At 40.8% G+C, this 14,279-nt stretch overlaps 1 protein-coding gene across 1 annotated transcript in view; it reads right to left on the reverse strand.

Moving 5' to 3' along the window:
- Positions 1 to 14,279, reverse strand: part of STK32A (serine/threonine kinase 32A) — a 151,471-nt gene that overhangs the window by 59,508 nt on the left and 77,684 nt on the right. Inside the window, exon 6 of the mRNA XM_075274726.1 lies at positions 6,809 to 6,846. Within this exon, the coding sequence (XP_075130827.1) occupies positions 6,809 to 6,846 (38 nt within the window). The remainder of the gene's footprint in view (positions 1 to 6,808; positions 6,847 to 14,279) is intronic.

Consider the following 14,279-nt stretch of genomic DNA (forward strand, 5'->3'; position numbering starts at 1 on the left):
AGACAGCATAAGGTGTTTGTGATAATATGCTGTTATTTACCAAATTTGGTGTTGTGCATTTATGGCCAAACATCTTGACTTTGGTCTTGTCTGTCCAAAGGACAATGGGACGGATTTAATAATTCTGTCTAACAGTTAGACAAAACTAGACTAGACAGTCTAAAGTTCTATTCATATTGAGGAATGTGAAGTTAACTTCAAAATCAACTCCAAGTTCTGGCTAGAAACTCCTTTTTGCTTTCAATGTGAGGCAAAAAGTTGAAAAAAAAGAAGCTTCCCACTTTATCTTGCTGCAGATTCTGAGGCAGATTCAGTCACAGTACCCACAGTGCAGGGATCCAGCAGATTAGCCCAATTGTATCCGAGGCTCATCAGCATACAACACCTCAGCAGAAAACTAAAGATCAGCTTTAACTTTCCATCGCAGCTTCCAAAGGGACATTATCTGGAGAGGAATATGATGCAGAAGATCACCTGAAATTCATCTCCAAATTCTCCACTTGTCTTGAATGGTCTTTACTTGTAAATCTTTAATAGACTTATAGACATGGTCTTATACCCTTCCCAGATTGCTGGACAGCAACAATTGCTTCTCTAAGGTCATTCTTGATTTCTTTCATTGTTTTAACACATGCCTGAATGCTCCAAACCAGCAAACTGCCCAAACTTCTACTTTTATAAAGGTGTTGACACTTGCTGATTATAAATTAAAGAAGGTCATTTTATTAGCAGCACCAGGATACAAAATCTTCTTAATTCCTATGGAAGCAATAAAGGTGTATCTAATTTTTCACACAATGATTCTACATTTTGGCCTAGTTTTTGAGAAATAATATCATGGTGTAATTTGTCATGTGTTGTTGATCATCTGAGGTTATATTCACCTAATTTTAAGACCTTCTAAAGACGTTGTTTATTTATTATGCCCTGATACGAAAATCCTTAGAATTCAAAAAGGATGTACTTTGTTTTTCTCAAAACTGTATGTGACTAACATGTTGGCTATTAAGAATTGTATGCATCTGTACAAAGAATGTAAAAATGGTGTTTTGTACTAAGCAAATGAAACGTTGTATCTTTCTCAAGCATAGTATATTAGTACAATTATTTACGGTATGCTGCTAAGGGTGGTATCGTCACTCCTTGGGGAGAGACCACCATTTAGGTATGTGGAGACTTATTAAGCCTTTAGCACTCCACTTTGCAAGGGACTATGGGAAGAATATGCAAATCTGTCTTCCATGATGTAATTAGGAAGTCAGGTGCCTCAGTGTTGCAAACCAATAGAGGGCGCTGATTGGAATGTGCAAGCCCTGATGTAATTAGGAAGACAGAATCTCAGTGAAAATAGCCCAATAAAGGCTGCTCCCTTTAACATCATGCTCGACCTTCCAAGAGGCCTTTGTTTTGAGAGACTATACCTGGTAATAATCCCAGCATCATTGCAAAACAAAGGCCTCTTGGAAGGTCGTGCATGATGTTAAAGGGAGCAGCCTTTATTGGGCTATTTTCACTGAGATTCTGTCTTCCTAATTACATCAGGGAAGACAGGCTTGCACATTCCAGTCAGCGCCCTCTATTGGTTTGCAACACTGAAGCACCTGACTTCCTAATTACATCATGGAAGACAGATTTCCATATTCTTCCCATAGGTATGCTGCTAGTTACATTTAAAAAGGAACAAAGGTTTACCATTAAAGGGATATGACCACAAATTCAACTTATCCCATATTCACCTACAGCATATCCTCTATCCCCACTAGCCATGGGAATATACAGGTGTACAGGTTGCTCTAGTCATTTCTAAGAGAATTCCAGAAAAAGACAAAGCCATCTCCCTTATTTCACTGGTACATGTACTTTCGCTATGTCTTTGCTCGCTAGGAATTTCACTCAAGTAATGAATGTTAACTTCCCCATACTTATTATGATGAATAACTCTACATCTACATATGATATAATCCTTTGTTTTTAACTTTGAAGTGACCTAAATCTAGAGCCCGAAACACAGATAAGAGAATGTAGAATGATGTATGATGATATGTTATGATATGTATGATGAATGATGGTATATCGCAAACTATTTCTCACCTGACTTTTTAATACAGTTTTCTAGACACAGAAAATAGACATATAATTATTTGATTCTGTATACAGGGCATTCATAGATCAAAGCCATATTGTATACCATCCCTAAAACATGGAATAGGGAAACAATAACCGCATTGTCATATAAAAGAATGGAAGCTCATTCTGAGTATGGGAAACCACGGAAGAGGCTACAGAAAACTTCAGTATGTAGTGATGATGGTAACTTACAGGTTAACATTGCAAACATTCTTCTTTTATGTCTAAGGTCTTTACATCTCAATGTGAACTTTGAGACAGACAGTCCCGCTAGAGTCCTGTGTATCTACCTACATGAATATTTTATACAAGCACGATGACTGGGGGATGGCTGTATGAACAATTTGCAGTGCAGCGGGAGCTGGAATAAAGCGCCTGTCACGATTCATACATCAGGCACTCAAGTGAAGATCTGACAGTATTGATGTCCCATTTGTTTCTTCTGAGCGTACATTTATACCCAGGAGATGAGTGCCCTAATAACACTTCCATACACAGCACATGACAATACGGCGCACAATGTCACACATGCTAATTGTCAAAATGCAAAACAGGAGAGTTCTGTCACTCAGCATAGAGGAGACTAGTTCACCTGTTACCCCACCCCAAAACCAAGTCTCTTAAGTGCAGATATCTAGAAAATCACTTTCTAGTAAAAGCTCACCTTGCTAAAGCAATTATATAGCATTTCACTTTGTAATATAAGATGCTTTATATCCAAAGGAGATTTCCATAGAACTGAAAACGCACATAGCTTGAAGCAACTTTCCAGTCTCTTGACTGGACAATCATTGTGTAGGTCCCATGAGATATACAAAACACTGGTGGAGCCCAAAATACTACCCACCACTACAATGCGGCATCCAGATCAATTCCCATAAACTGTGCTGACATATACTACAAGGCTAAGGTTCCACATAGCTGGCCACAGCAAAAAAGCGCTGCGGAAAAAAAAGTGGCCGTAACAAAAGTGTGGTTTTTCCCACAGCGCTTTTCACAGAAAGTCCACAGAGGAAATACCTATAGGGAAATCGATGGCATTTCTGTAGAAATAATTGACATGCTTCGATTTCCAAAACAATGACAGCATTGTGTCTTCTGCACATACGTTTCCGCAATGTGTGCCTGGGATTCGCTAGAATCCGATCCACCTTGCAGTGAATGTCAAACGCTGCGTTTTATTTGTGGCCAAACCGCAGCATTTGCGCCACATGGGGCTCCGGCCTTAGCTGGTCAAATTTCCAGTGAAACCTGGAGTACCTGGAGAAAACCAGGCAAGCACAAGGAGAATATACACATTCCTTGTAGATGTTAAAAGCATCTGTGCTACCAGCGAGTCTTTGTGCTGCCATACTGATTAGATGATTGTTATGTGAAGCCTAAAACTTCAGCAGGACTGGCTGACCATTTAATATGTATGTGGCTTCTCAACCATTCCCAATGGCAGCTTTAGGGCAAGAAGGTTAGGCAGTTCATTTTCAATTCACATCTTTATGTTCTCAAAAAGCTAAACCATTGTCTGAGCTTTCTGGCAGCGACTTTCTCCTTTCCTACCATTCAGGCCACAAATGGACACTGGAACTGCGTATCCTTGTGTGTGGTTAGTACTGAAAGTGTTCTTATTTGTATGACCAGCTTTAGACTACTGCTTGTACGTGTGAACAAGGAAGAATTGATTTTAGCCTCTGGATTTTTTCATTAAAGGAGTTGTTCAAGACTTTTTTTTTTATCAATAGCCTACTCTTATAGAAGATAAATATCTTATTGTCGCAGGCTGACACTTGACCCCCGCACAGATCATCTTTTTGGGACACATCCAACGCCTGTATTATACAGTGCATAGAGCCAGAAGCAGATAGATACGTGCCCTCTATGATGACTGGACATTGTTATTGTAGCTCAGGTCCCATTGACATTGATAGGAGCAAAGCCGCAGTAATGGCACCCAGTACCAAACAGGGCATGGATATATCTATTTCCAGCTCTGTGTACTGTATAGTAGGATTCATGTAAGGCAGGCTGTCGACCCTCCACCGATCAAACATTTATGACCTATACTAAGGGAAAAACTCCTGAATAGAGATGAGCGAGTACTGTTCGGATCAGCTGATCAGAACAGCACGCACCATAGAAATGAATGGATGCACCTGGTACTTCCGCTTTGACGGCAGCCGGCCGCTTAACCCCCTGCGTGACGGCTACGTCCATTCATTTCTATGCGAGCGTGCTGTTCGGATCGGCTGATCCGAACAGTACTCGCTCATCTCTACTCCTGAATAGTCCCTTTAAATAACAGCAAATTCAGACTTTGAAAATGGCGAGTGATTAAAATATTTTAAAAAGTCGGATAACTGTTCCTGTATTTGTAGGAACAGGAAAATATTGGCCAACACAATGCGATGTTTTTGTAGATTTAAAAGAACTCAGGTCACGTGTACTTTAGAATTGGCTTTTAAGAAGTGAATTAGGAGAAAGAACGGTCAGGACGCTCTGCAATAAATGCACTTACACGGCTTAAGGACCTGCTAATGAATTTATTTTAATTGGAGAGACTAAAGATTGTCGCCTGAAATGGAATATTGAGAGGAGGCAGAGTGTGAACATGGGTGGAAAGTCAGTACTTTATATTTCTAAAACCTGTTAAAGAATGTGTAGTGGTGATCATGTAGGACGGATTTATGACATAGGAGAGAGTTATTAATATTGTTGAGAGATGATTAATTTTCACCGAATGGAGAAAACATGGTACACATTTATAGTTACATCTTTAGCAACAAAAATGTGTGTCCCACTTTTCCTAAAAGTTTTACAAAGGGGCATGTTCTCCCTCCAATAAAACATTGCACCTGCAATAGCTTTTCCAAATGTTTGGAAGTTTGTCAGTATCTGATGCACAATGGCATTCTTTAGTTCCTAAGTCTGGTGTTACACAATGATTTTGACTGTGACTAAGGGACATAATACTGTGTGCAAGGGCCACTGAAGGACATAATAGTGTATGTAGGGACCACTAAGGGACATAATACTGTGTGCAGAGGCTACTAAGGGACATAATACTGTGTGCAGGGGCCACTATGGGGGATAATACTGTGTACAGGGGCCACTATGGGACATAATACTGTGTGCAGAGCCCACTAAGGAACATAATACTGTGTGCAGGGGCCACTGAGGGACATAATACTATGTGCAGGGGCCACTGAGGGACATGATACCGTGTGCAGGGGCCACTATAGGGCATAATACTTTGTACAGGGGCCACTATGGGACATAATACTGTGTGCAGGGGCTACTAAGGGGCATAATACTATGTGCAGGGGCCACTAAGGGACATAATAGAGTGCGTAGAAATGCCGAGGAGGGGGTCGGTCGAGGTCTTCGACGTCCGTGTCGGTCGGGGGGTGGGCCCCATGTCAAAAGTTTGCCACGGGGCCCCGCCATTCCTAGTTACGCCACTGTCTAGAGCTGAAGCATTTACTAAAGAGGAGATAGTCATTTCATACTGCTGTATCTCTGGTTTTATACCACAAATTTTGTATGCTGGCAAGATTGAAGTCATAGCTATAAAAGAACCAGAGATATCACTAGTTAAAACAACAGTAGCCAGGAATGTTAATTTTATGTGCAGCATGCCAGACTCAACTTTCCTGTGATACCAGAACCATTATTCTAGGTTGTATAAACCCAAAGATACAGCCATTTGAAGTGACCATCCCCCTTTGGTAAATGGGTCATTCCACATCAAGGGGACCAGTTTTTAAAATCGTCCCCACTCGACCATCTCCGATTTTGCAGAAAATTTATAAGGATGTACATGTATGTTTGAAACGAGGTTCTGTAAATTTTAAGGGCCAGACATCAAATACCCGGGCACTGTTGACCTTTCACTGGAGATGGTCGAGTGGGGAGTACTGGTCCACTTGACATGGAATGACCCAAATGCTTCTGCATACTTGCAATACAGCTGTAGTAAAAGCTCAGCTAGATGGTTGCTAGGGAAAATGTTACAGCTTGTTTTCTATTAAAAAGGAAGCTAGATAGGTTAATTAAATATATTATAAAATTTTTCACCAAACAGCCCAAGGAACAATAGCAAAAAAAAAAAATCAAATGGGAGTTATAGTGTGCAGTATACATTTAGTTTACATTTTTTGCATACAGTTCACTCGAAAATCATGCTCTTTAGTAACCCTGAAGCAAACGAATACCAACATATACAAGTAGTAGACAATTAGATAATATGCCCAGAAGACAAGGAGGCGGTACTATCAGTGATTGATAGCAGAAAAAGGAACCCTTTGAAGTCTGTGGGAGGCTTTTTCTTTTCAGCGCTGAAATTCCACACCAAATTCCTCCGTGTGAATCGACCCAAACAGAAAAATATGGTGGCATGCTGAACTAGATACCGTGCCATAGAAGCACTCTATTCTAGAAGCATATTTTCTTATACCTCTGTATTATGGGTGCTACATGGTACTATAGACAACGTATATATATACACACACTCACATACAAACACACTATCTTTGGGGAATAGCTATATAATGAAAAAAAAAATTAAGTGAAGTCTGAAATGTATAACAGAAATTGGTGAAGAGTTCAACTTTGAACAACAAAACACACATTCACTTGTATACATTTACATACTATCAAACAATATGTATGGTAAATAAATCCTTCTTACCTTGCTCATCAAGCAGTATATTATCTGGTTTGATATCCCTATAAAAAATAATAAAAAATTATAAGTGTATATAAACAAATGCAGAAGATGTCAGGAGCTCACTCAGAAATCACTCAAAACACAGCTAAGGCTGAGGCCCCACATTGAGGAAATGCAGCTTTTTTTGTTGCAGTATTTGTTGCATTTTTTTGAGCCAAAGCCAAGAATGGTTACAAAAGGAATGGGGGATATACAGTATAGGAAGTTCTTATACTTCTACCTTCTGTTCAATCCAGTCCTGGCTTTGGCTCAAAAAAAGCTGCGTTTCCGCATTGTGGGGTCTCAGCCTAAAGGTACTTGGCTTCACTTATTAACCGTTAAATAGCACTAACAGACCTTTTCTGAAAAATTATTTTTTTGCCTGAAAACCCCTCACAGTTTCCAAAAAGTGTCTAAACTGTCACTAATTCAGAATCAAGTCCATTTTGTAATCTATACCAGTTGGTGTTACAGAGTTTTGCGTCAAGATCCAAAATGGGGTTAGTGCAATCTTGCAGAGAAAATAAGCTTTAGACCACATGCAAATTACTTATTTGATGGAAACGCATAACATGAAACTCTTAGACCTGCACCAAGTCACCAAACAATAATTATCTGTTTATAGTACCTGTACTATATACTGCGGCTCACAGTCCAAATTCCAAAGTAATCTATAAGTATGTTCATTATGAGAATATGCAAACCCACCCAGTGCAGATGTTGCCTTTCGTTGGAGTCATACCCAAGACCTTTAAACCAAAGTGCTACCCATAACAAAGAATTTTCATCTTAGCTTCACACGGAGTAACCGCGCGTGTATTTTTGCAAAATACACTTGTAAAAATACACGTGTAAAAATACGCCTGTAAAATGTCATTGAAGTCAATGGGAGTCTTATTTTTACATGTGTATTTTGCAAAAATACACGCGCATTTACTCCGTGTGAAGGCTCCCTTAGTGTGTCAGATAAGGATCACTTTCTTCCATGGCAGAAAGTGACAAAAACTCTAATGATAGCAGCCCTTCCACAATCCCTATAAGTGCATGAGCAAAGCAACTACTAAGCCCTCCAATATTGCTTCCATCATGCTACCTGCTGTTATTCAGTATAGGTGTATATTCACATGTGACAGTAATTGTGCCACAGCAAACAGAGAACGTCATTTAACTCTATAATTGGAGGTAGTACTGAATACAACAGATAATTAAACTAAAAATATATAGGTAGGCTTCCCTTAATGTTAAAATTAGTATATTTGTTGTATCCATGTAATATAGTCCACAGGATAGGGGAAAAGTTGAAGATTGGTGAGGGTCCAGCAGCTCAGTCACTCATTGACCAGGAAAGGGGAGTTTTATCCTCCATCCTGAATAAAGTGTAGGTCGGGCAGCACACACAGCTACATTAAAGGGATTTAATCGATAAAATGCAATTTTTAGTCTCTAATATGTAGGAATTGTCTTAAGAAAGGCTATTCTTCTCCTACCTTTAGATGTCTTCTCCGCTCCGTCGTTTGGTAGAAATCCTGGTTTTCTTCTATATGCAAATGAGTTCTCTCGCAGCACTGGGGGGCGGGCCCCAACTCTCAAACAGCACTGGGGGCATCCCCAATGCTGCAAGAGAACTCTCCAGTGCCACCTCTATCTTTGCTTGGAACGGCTTCTCCTTGCATCTTCTTCTGACGCTGGCTTCAAACTTCTAGGCATGTGTAGTCGGTTCTGCTGTCAGCACTGGAGAATTCTCTGCCAGCATTGGGGATGCCCCCAGTGCTGTGAGAGAACTTATTTTCATACAGAAGAAAACCAGGATTTTTACCAAACAGCGGCATGGAGAAGACATCTAAAGGTAGGAGAAGAATAGCCTTTCTTAAGGCTATTCCTATGTGTTAGGGACAAAAATAGCATTTTAATGATTGAGTCCCTTTAATTTCAATGAGGGTAATATAGATAGTGGCGTAACTAGCAAAGTCCCCCCGCCCCCCACACAGCATAGTGCCCTCCTTTCCTGGCTCCCACACAGTATTACACCTCATTTACATATACTATAATGTCCCAAAGTGGCCTCCAGACAATATAATATCCCATAACAGCCCCTGCACACAGTATTATGTCCCTTTGCAGACCCTACAGCCTTTGTTGCAAATATTGGAACAATTTCAGCAGAAAATATTATTTCATTGAAGACCCAGATATCTTCTGGACTGGAGTGGTGGGGGATTAGGTAGAGGCGAGTGCAGGACAGTAGGTCTGTGGCAGTTTGGGAACAAACCGCATCATAAATGTGTATGTTCAAACAAGCTGTGGTCAGCCCAGGACATGTGGCCGTAACACTGGACTGTATTTCTAGACCAAACACTTCCATCTGAATGGGCCCTAAGGAGTACAAAGAGGAAATTCTGGTGCCATTTTGGGCCACACCCTGGGGCACACAGTAAATTGTATTTTAATAAATGTGGTGTGAGAGATGCCTAGCAGTAACATAACAAGGAGTGCTGCATATGCCTGCAGTCTACAGAGTGCAGAGACTCTGAAGGTGTACATATGATCTACCTTCAAGATCCACCTGAGTAGATTTACAAGACATTACCTGGAATCCGTAGGCTAATTACATCACTTTTCAACTAATGTCCTGCTCATACACACAGGCTGCCATTCGATCCTTCACAATGATCAGACCACTGGGGTGAAACTAATGATCACCTGAGAAACCTCTGAAGATTAACAGCTTCAGTGCCAGGGCGCCGTGCTATCAAGAATAAGGACATGGTTTTCAATCTACATTTACTTTTTTTTTCATTCTGGAAAAGCAGGAAGGGCTAGAAAAACAAATTAGGAACTGAGGTTACATACAGACCACTATTGAGTTCTATCAATTCAATATAACATGTATATGTATTCCCATATACTACATATTCTGTTTAACAACTTCAGTACTGGGCTAGGTTCCCTGGTTCAGGACCAGACACATTTTCTAGGGTTATTCAACTAGTTTTTTTGTCTTTTTTTTCACTGACACTTGGGGCTTTATTTTTGCATGTATTTTCTTCTTTTTTATAGAAGGGAAAATGTAATTAAAAAAGTGAGGAAAAATGTGTTTTTCACATTTCACCTTTTTTTAATAGCACTAAGTGCTACTAAAGGGGAAACACATTGTGGCTTTTTCCACAGCATCACTTTCTACCCCTATTATACCTATACAGAAACCCCTAGCATTTCCGTAGGTATATTTGACATGCTGCGAATTTCAAAAACGCTGCTTTTCCACTGCAGAATTTTTTTCTGCAATGTTTGGATGGAATAAGCCAGAACATAGTGTGTTTTACATTGTGTTCCAATAAGATCCCATTGGGAGTGTTTTTTTTTTTACAGGGGGATGATTAAAAATGACATTGCTGCTTTGTTCGGCGGGCCAATTATGATTACAGCGATACCAGTTAGGGTGCATTCACACTGAGTAAACGCTAGCTTATTCTGAACGTAAAACACGTTCAGAATAAGCGGCGTCTAAAGCAGCTCCATTCATTTCTATGGGAGCGGGGATACGAGCGCTCCCCATAGAAATGAATGGGCTGCTTCTTTCACTCCGTGCAGTCCCATTGAAGTAAATGGGGAGTGCCGGCGTGTACGCTCCGGCATGAGCAGAGCTTGCCGTATACGCCGGCACTCCCCATTCACTTCAATGGGACTGCTCGCAGTGAAAGAAGCAGCCCATTCATTTCTATGGGGAGCGCTCGTATCCCCGCTCCCATAGAAATGAATGGAGCTGCTTTAGATGCCGCTTATTCTGAACGTGTTTTACGTTCAGAATAAGCTAGCGTTTACTCAGTGTGAATTCACCCTTATATTGGTTTTTATAATTTTTTAGCGATAAAATGTCCTTCTTTGAAAATTGATGATTTTCCTGCGGACATCGTATTTTGAAGCCTATAAATTTTTGTACTGCATTGTTGACGTTGATACAATAATTTGCACATTGCGGTATTTTTTTTATAACAATTATGTCTTAGATAATTAGCGCTATTTTTGGGTAGTGAGACTAACATGTTTGTTTACATTATATATTTTTAAAATATAAAGGTGGGTTTTTTAAAGTTTTTATTTGTGTATTTATTTTTGTGCATATTTTGTATCTATTTTTTTTTTTTGTTCTTTTTCCACTTTTACATGCCCTACATAGGGAATTGAAGCTTGGATCTCAGATTCCCTGTGCACAGTAGTTGGGGGGGGGGGGGAGGGTAATCTTTCTATTGATTATAGCATTTTAAGGGTTAATTCGCCAGTGTTGGAGTATCTGCCAACTCCAGTGACTGGTCTCAACCCTTTGTAACACAGCCAAGTGTCGAAAGCACTGCAGTGCCGTACTACTTTTGCAGCGTTAACTATGCGCTTGATGCAACATAATAGTACGGCATAGAGCAGGAAGGGGTTAAGAAATATTCAAATAAAGAGTGAAACACACTGAAAAAAGTTAGGCACTAATTGCATAGGGGACAAGTTGAAACATAAAGGGGTTGCGCACTGTCATCTGTTTTTGTATCTCAACTATAAGCAGTTTTAAAGGTGCTTAAACAAGCTCTATGTGGGTTTCCAGCAGCAAAAATTCAATGCCACTGAAACGCCACCTAGGGCTTATGAAACATTGCTTTATGATTATGTTATCCAGGGGTGTGCTGCAGAAGGAGTCAGCAAACCTCTGAACTACAGCTGTTGTGAAACCACAACTCCTAGCAAGTACAATTGCTTGGCTATTCTTTGAAAGCCCATAAAAATTAATTCAAGGAACTCTATCACCTCCTCCAAGCACAATACAGAAACAACATACTTTTGTAGAAATAAAGAAAAATTATTTTGAAGTCTTATGCAAATGAGACAATTGGTGCACTGGGGGTGGATTTTCAGCTCCTAGAGAAAAGCTTCTAGCTCCGAGACCTCTACTATATCCTGACTGTGCCACCCTGTGCAATGGGAATTGATTCTTGCACTGTTATTTTAATATCCATCCTATTTAGCAGGAAAAGCAGTAGGAGCTGAAAGCCCATTTCCAGTCCAGTTGTCCCTGTTGGCAAATATAGTGGCCTTCTCAAAGGGCTTGAGAAAGTGACAACATTCTCTCATGAGCCTACAATGACGGATCTCAAACTAACACCTTGTATCTATGGTCTGCTGCATGCAGTAACCATTCAACGCCTTCTGCTACTTACACAGACACCCCAACATGTGGAATTTCACCAAGCACCTTTCACCTGACTGACAGATATAATGAAAGGCCCACTTTCTCCAAAACAAGCCAGTATAAAGCAGGGACAGCTTTCCTAGAGAAATAAGGGTCCATTCATACGCAGGAAAATGGTGAGGAATTTGATATGGTATTTTAGCGCTGAAAAAAAAAAAAGTCTCCCATTGACTTCAATGGAATGTTTTTCTTTCAGTGCTGAAATACCGCACCAAATTCCTCACCATTTTCCTCTGTGTGAATGAACCCTAATGGCAGCTAGTTATCCTTCATTGAGGATGAGCACATGCCATCAGTTGGCAAAGGTAAGGAAGCAGGTGCACCTACAGCAATTTGGCCAGGGACAAGTTAAGTTGTAGAACTGCCATGTGAATAGGTGCTTATTAGAGGTTACCTAGACATATTGATGACCATGGAAACCCATTGGAACCAGTGATCTTATCACGGGAGGATCCAAGGGGAGATAGAAGGGGGGCAAGATCTAACATTTTGCAGTGCATTTACGAAATGCCCCAGCACCCAGTAAATGGGTAATCTAAAGAACCCAAGAGATCTGAAATTGGACTCCATTAGTGAAATTATGTACAAAATTTAGGATGCAGTTGTACAAATGATAAATGACAGCCAATGTCTGCAAGGTCTTTATAGCGATGTCGCAATGTCTGTTCACCAAGTTGCGCTCTTTTGTACATATGCAAGCTCATAGGAGTCAATTTTGTTAAACTGGAAATTCGTTTTGAGTTTCCCGTCTCTCATTTTTGAGGTTACTCACGCAGCATGTCACTCAGCCAAGCTGCAAAACGTAGTGTGGTAATGAAGAGATTGAGTTAATGACCTCAGTCCTGCAGCTGCTCCCGGCTAACAAATAATATATGAGTGTCTCTTACATCCTCTCAACACTACCATTTCCATTTTGGTGTTTTATTGACCATGTGACATGCAAAATGGGGAGAGACTTGAATTTCTTTAAACAATGAAATTAGAGCTGGCTTTTAGGAAAAAGAAGTGCGGATAGATGAAATTCCCAGAAGTATATCATTTCCAGCCAAAGGGAACTCTTACAAGATAGAGGGCTGTAAAAATAAAACAATACCATACACGTGAAGCAGGTAATAATGAGAGACAGAGAAATACAAGTATTATTTTTACATGTCACACCCAACTTCACTGTCTAAATATACCCTTAGACTAAGGACAAACACAGAGGAAAAACACTGCTGAAAAAAAAAGTAACGAAAACACAGCAGAAGACGCAATACAAAAACACAACTTGTTTTTGAGTGTTTTAATTGCATCTTCCATATATTTCAGCAAAAATGTAGCCGCAGTTTTTTAGTATGTCAAACAGTGACGTTAACTAGGAATGGCGGGGCCCTGTGCCGAACTTTTGAAAAGGCCCCCCCCCCTCCCTCCCCACATTCCAGCTTGCTGTGTTATGCCTCATAATGGCCCCTGCACACACTATTATGCCTCCTAATGGCCCCTGCACACACTATTATGCCCCATAATGGCCCCTGCACACACTATTATGCCCCATAATGGCCCCTGCACACACTATTATGCCTCATAATGGCCCCTGCACACACTATTATGCCCCATAATGGCCCCTGCACACACTATTATGCCCCATAGTGGTCCCTGCACACAGTATTATGCCCCATAGTGGCCCCTGCACACACTATTATGCCTCATAATGGCCCCTGCACACAGTATTATGCCCCATAATGGCCCCTGCACACACTATTATGCCCCATAGTGGTCCCTGCACACAGTATTATGCCCCATAGTGGCCCCTGCACACACTATTATGCCTCATAATGGCCCCTGCACACACTATTATGCCCCATAATGGCCCCTGCACACACTATTATGCCCCATAATGGCCCCTGCACACACTATTATGCCCCATAGTGGTCCCTGCACACATTATTACGCCCCATAGTGGCCCCTGCACACACTATTATGCCCCATAGTGGTCCCTGCACACACTATTATGCCCCATACTGGCCCCTGCACACACTATTATGCCCCATAGTGGCCTCCTTGAGTTACGTCTGGAGTTACTCCAGTTGGTAATGGCCTATTAAGAAAATAAAAAACGCAGCAGTAGCGGTTGTCGCCGAACCCTTAATGTCCCAGGCCCTGTGGCAGCTGCTACCACTGCTATCCTGGTAGTTACACCCCTGATGTCAAATATGTCTCTGGCAAAAAAATTAACAT

The sequence above is a fragment of the Leptodactylus fuscus genome, chromosome 5 (assembly GCF_031893055.1).
Source record: "Leptodactylus fuscus isolate aLepFus1 chromosome 5, aLepFus1.hap2, whole genome shotgun sequence".
NCBI classification, from domain to species: Eukaryota; Metazoa; Chordata; class Amphibia; order Anura; family Leptodactylidae; genus Leptodactylus; species Leptodactylus fuscus.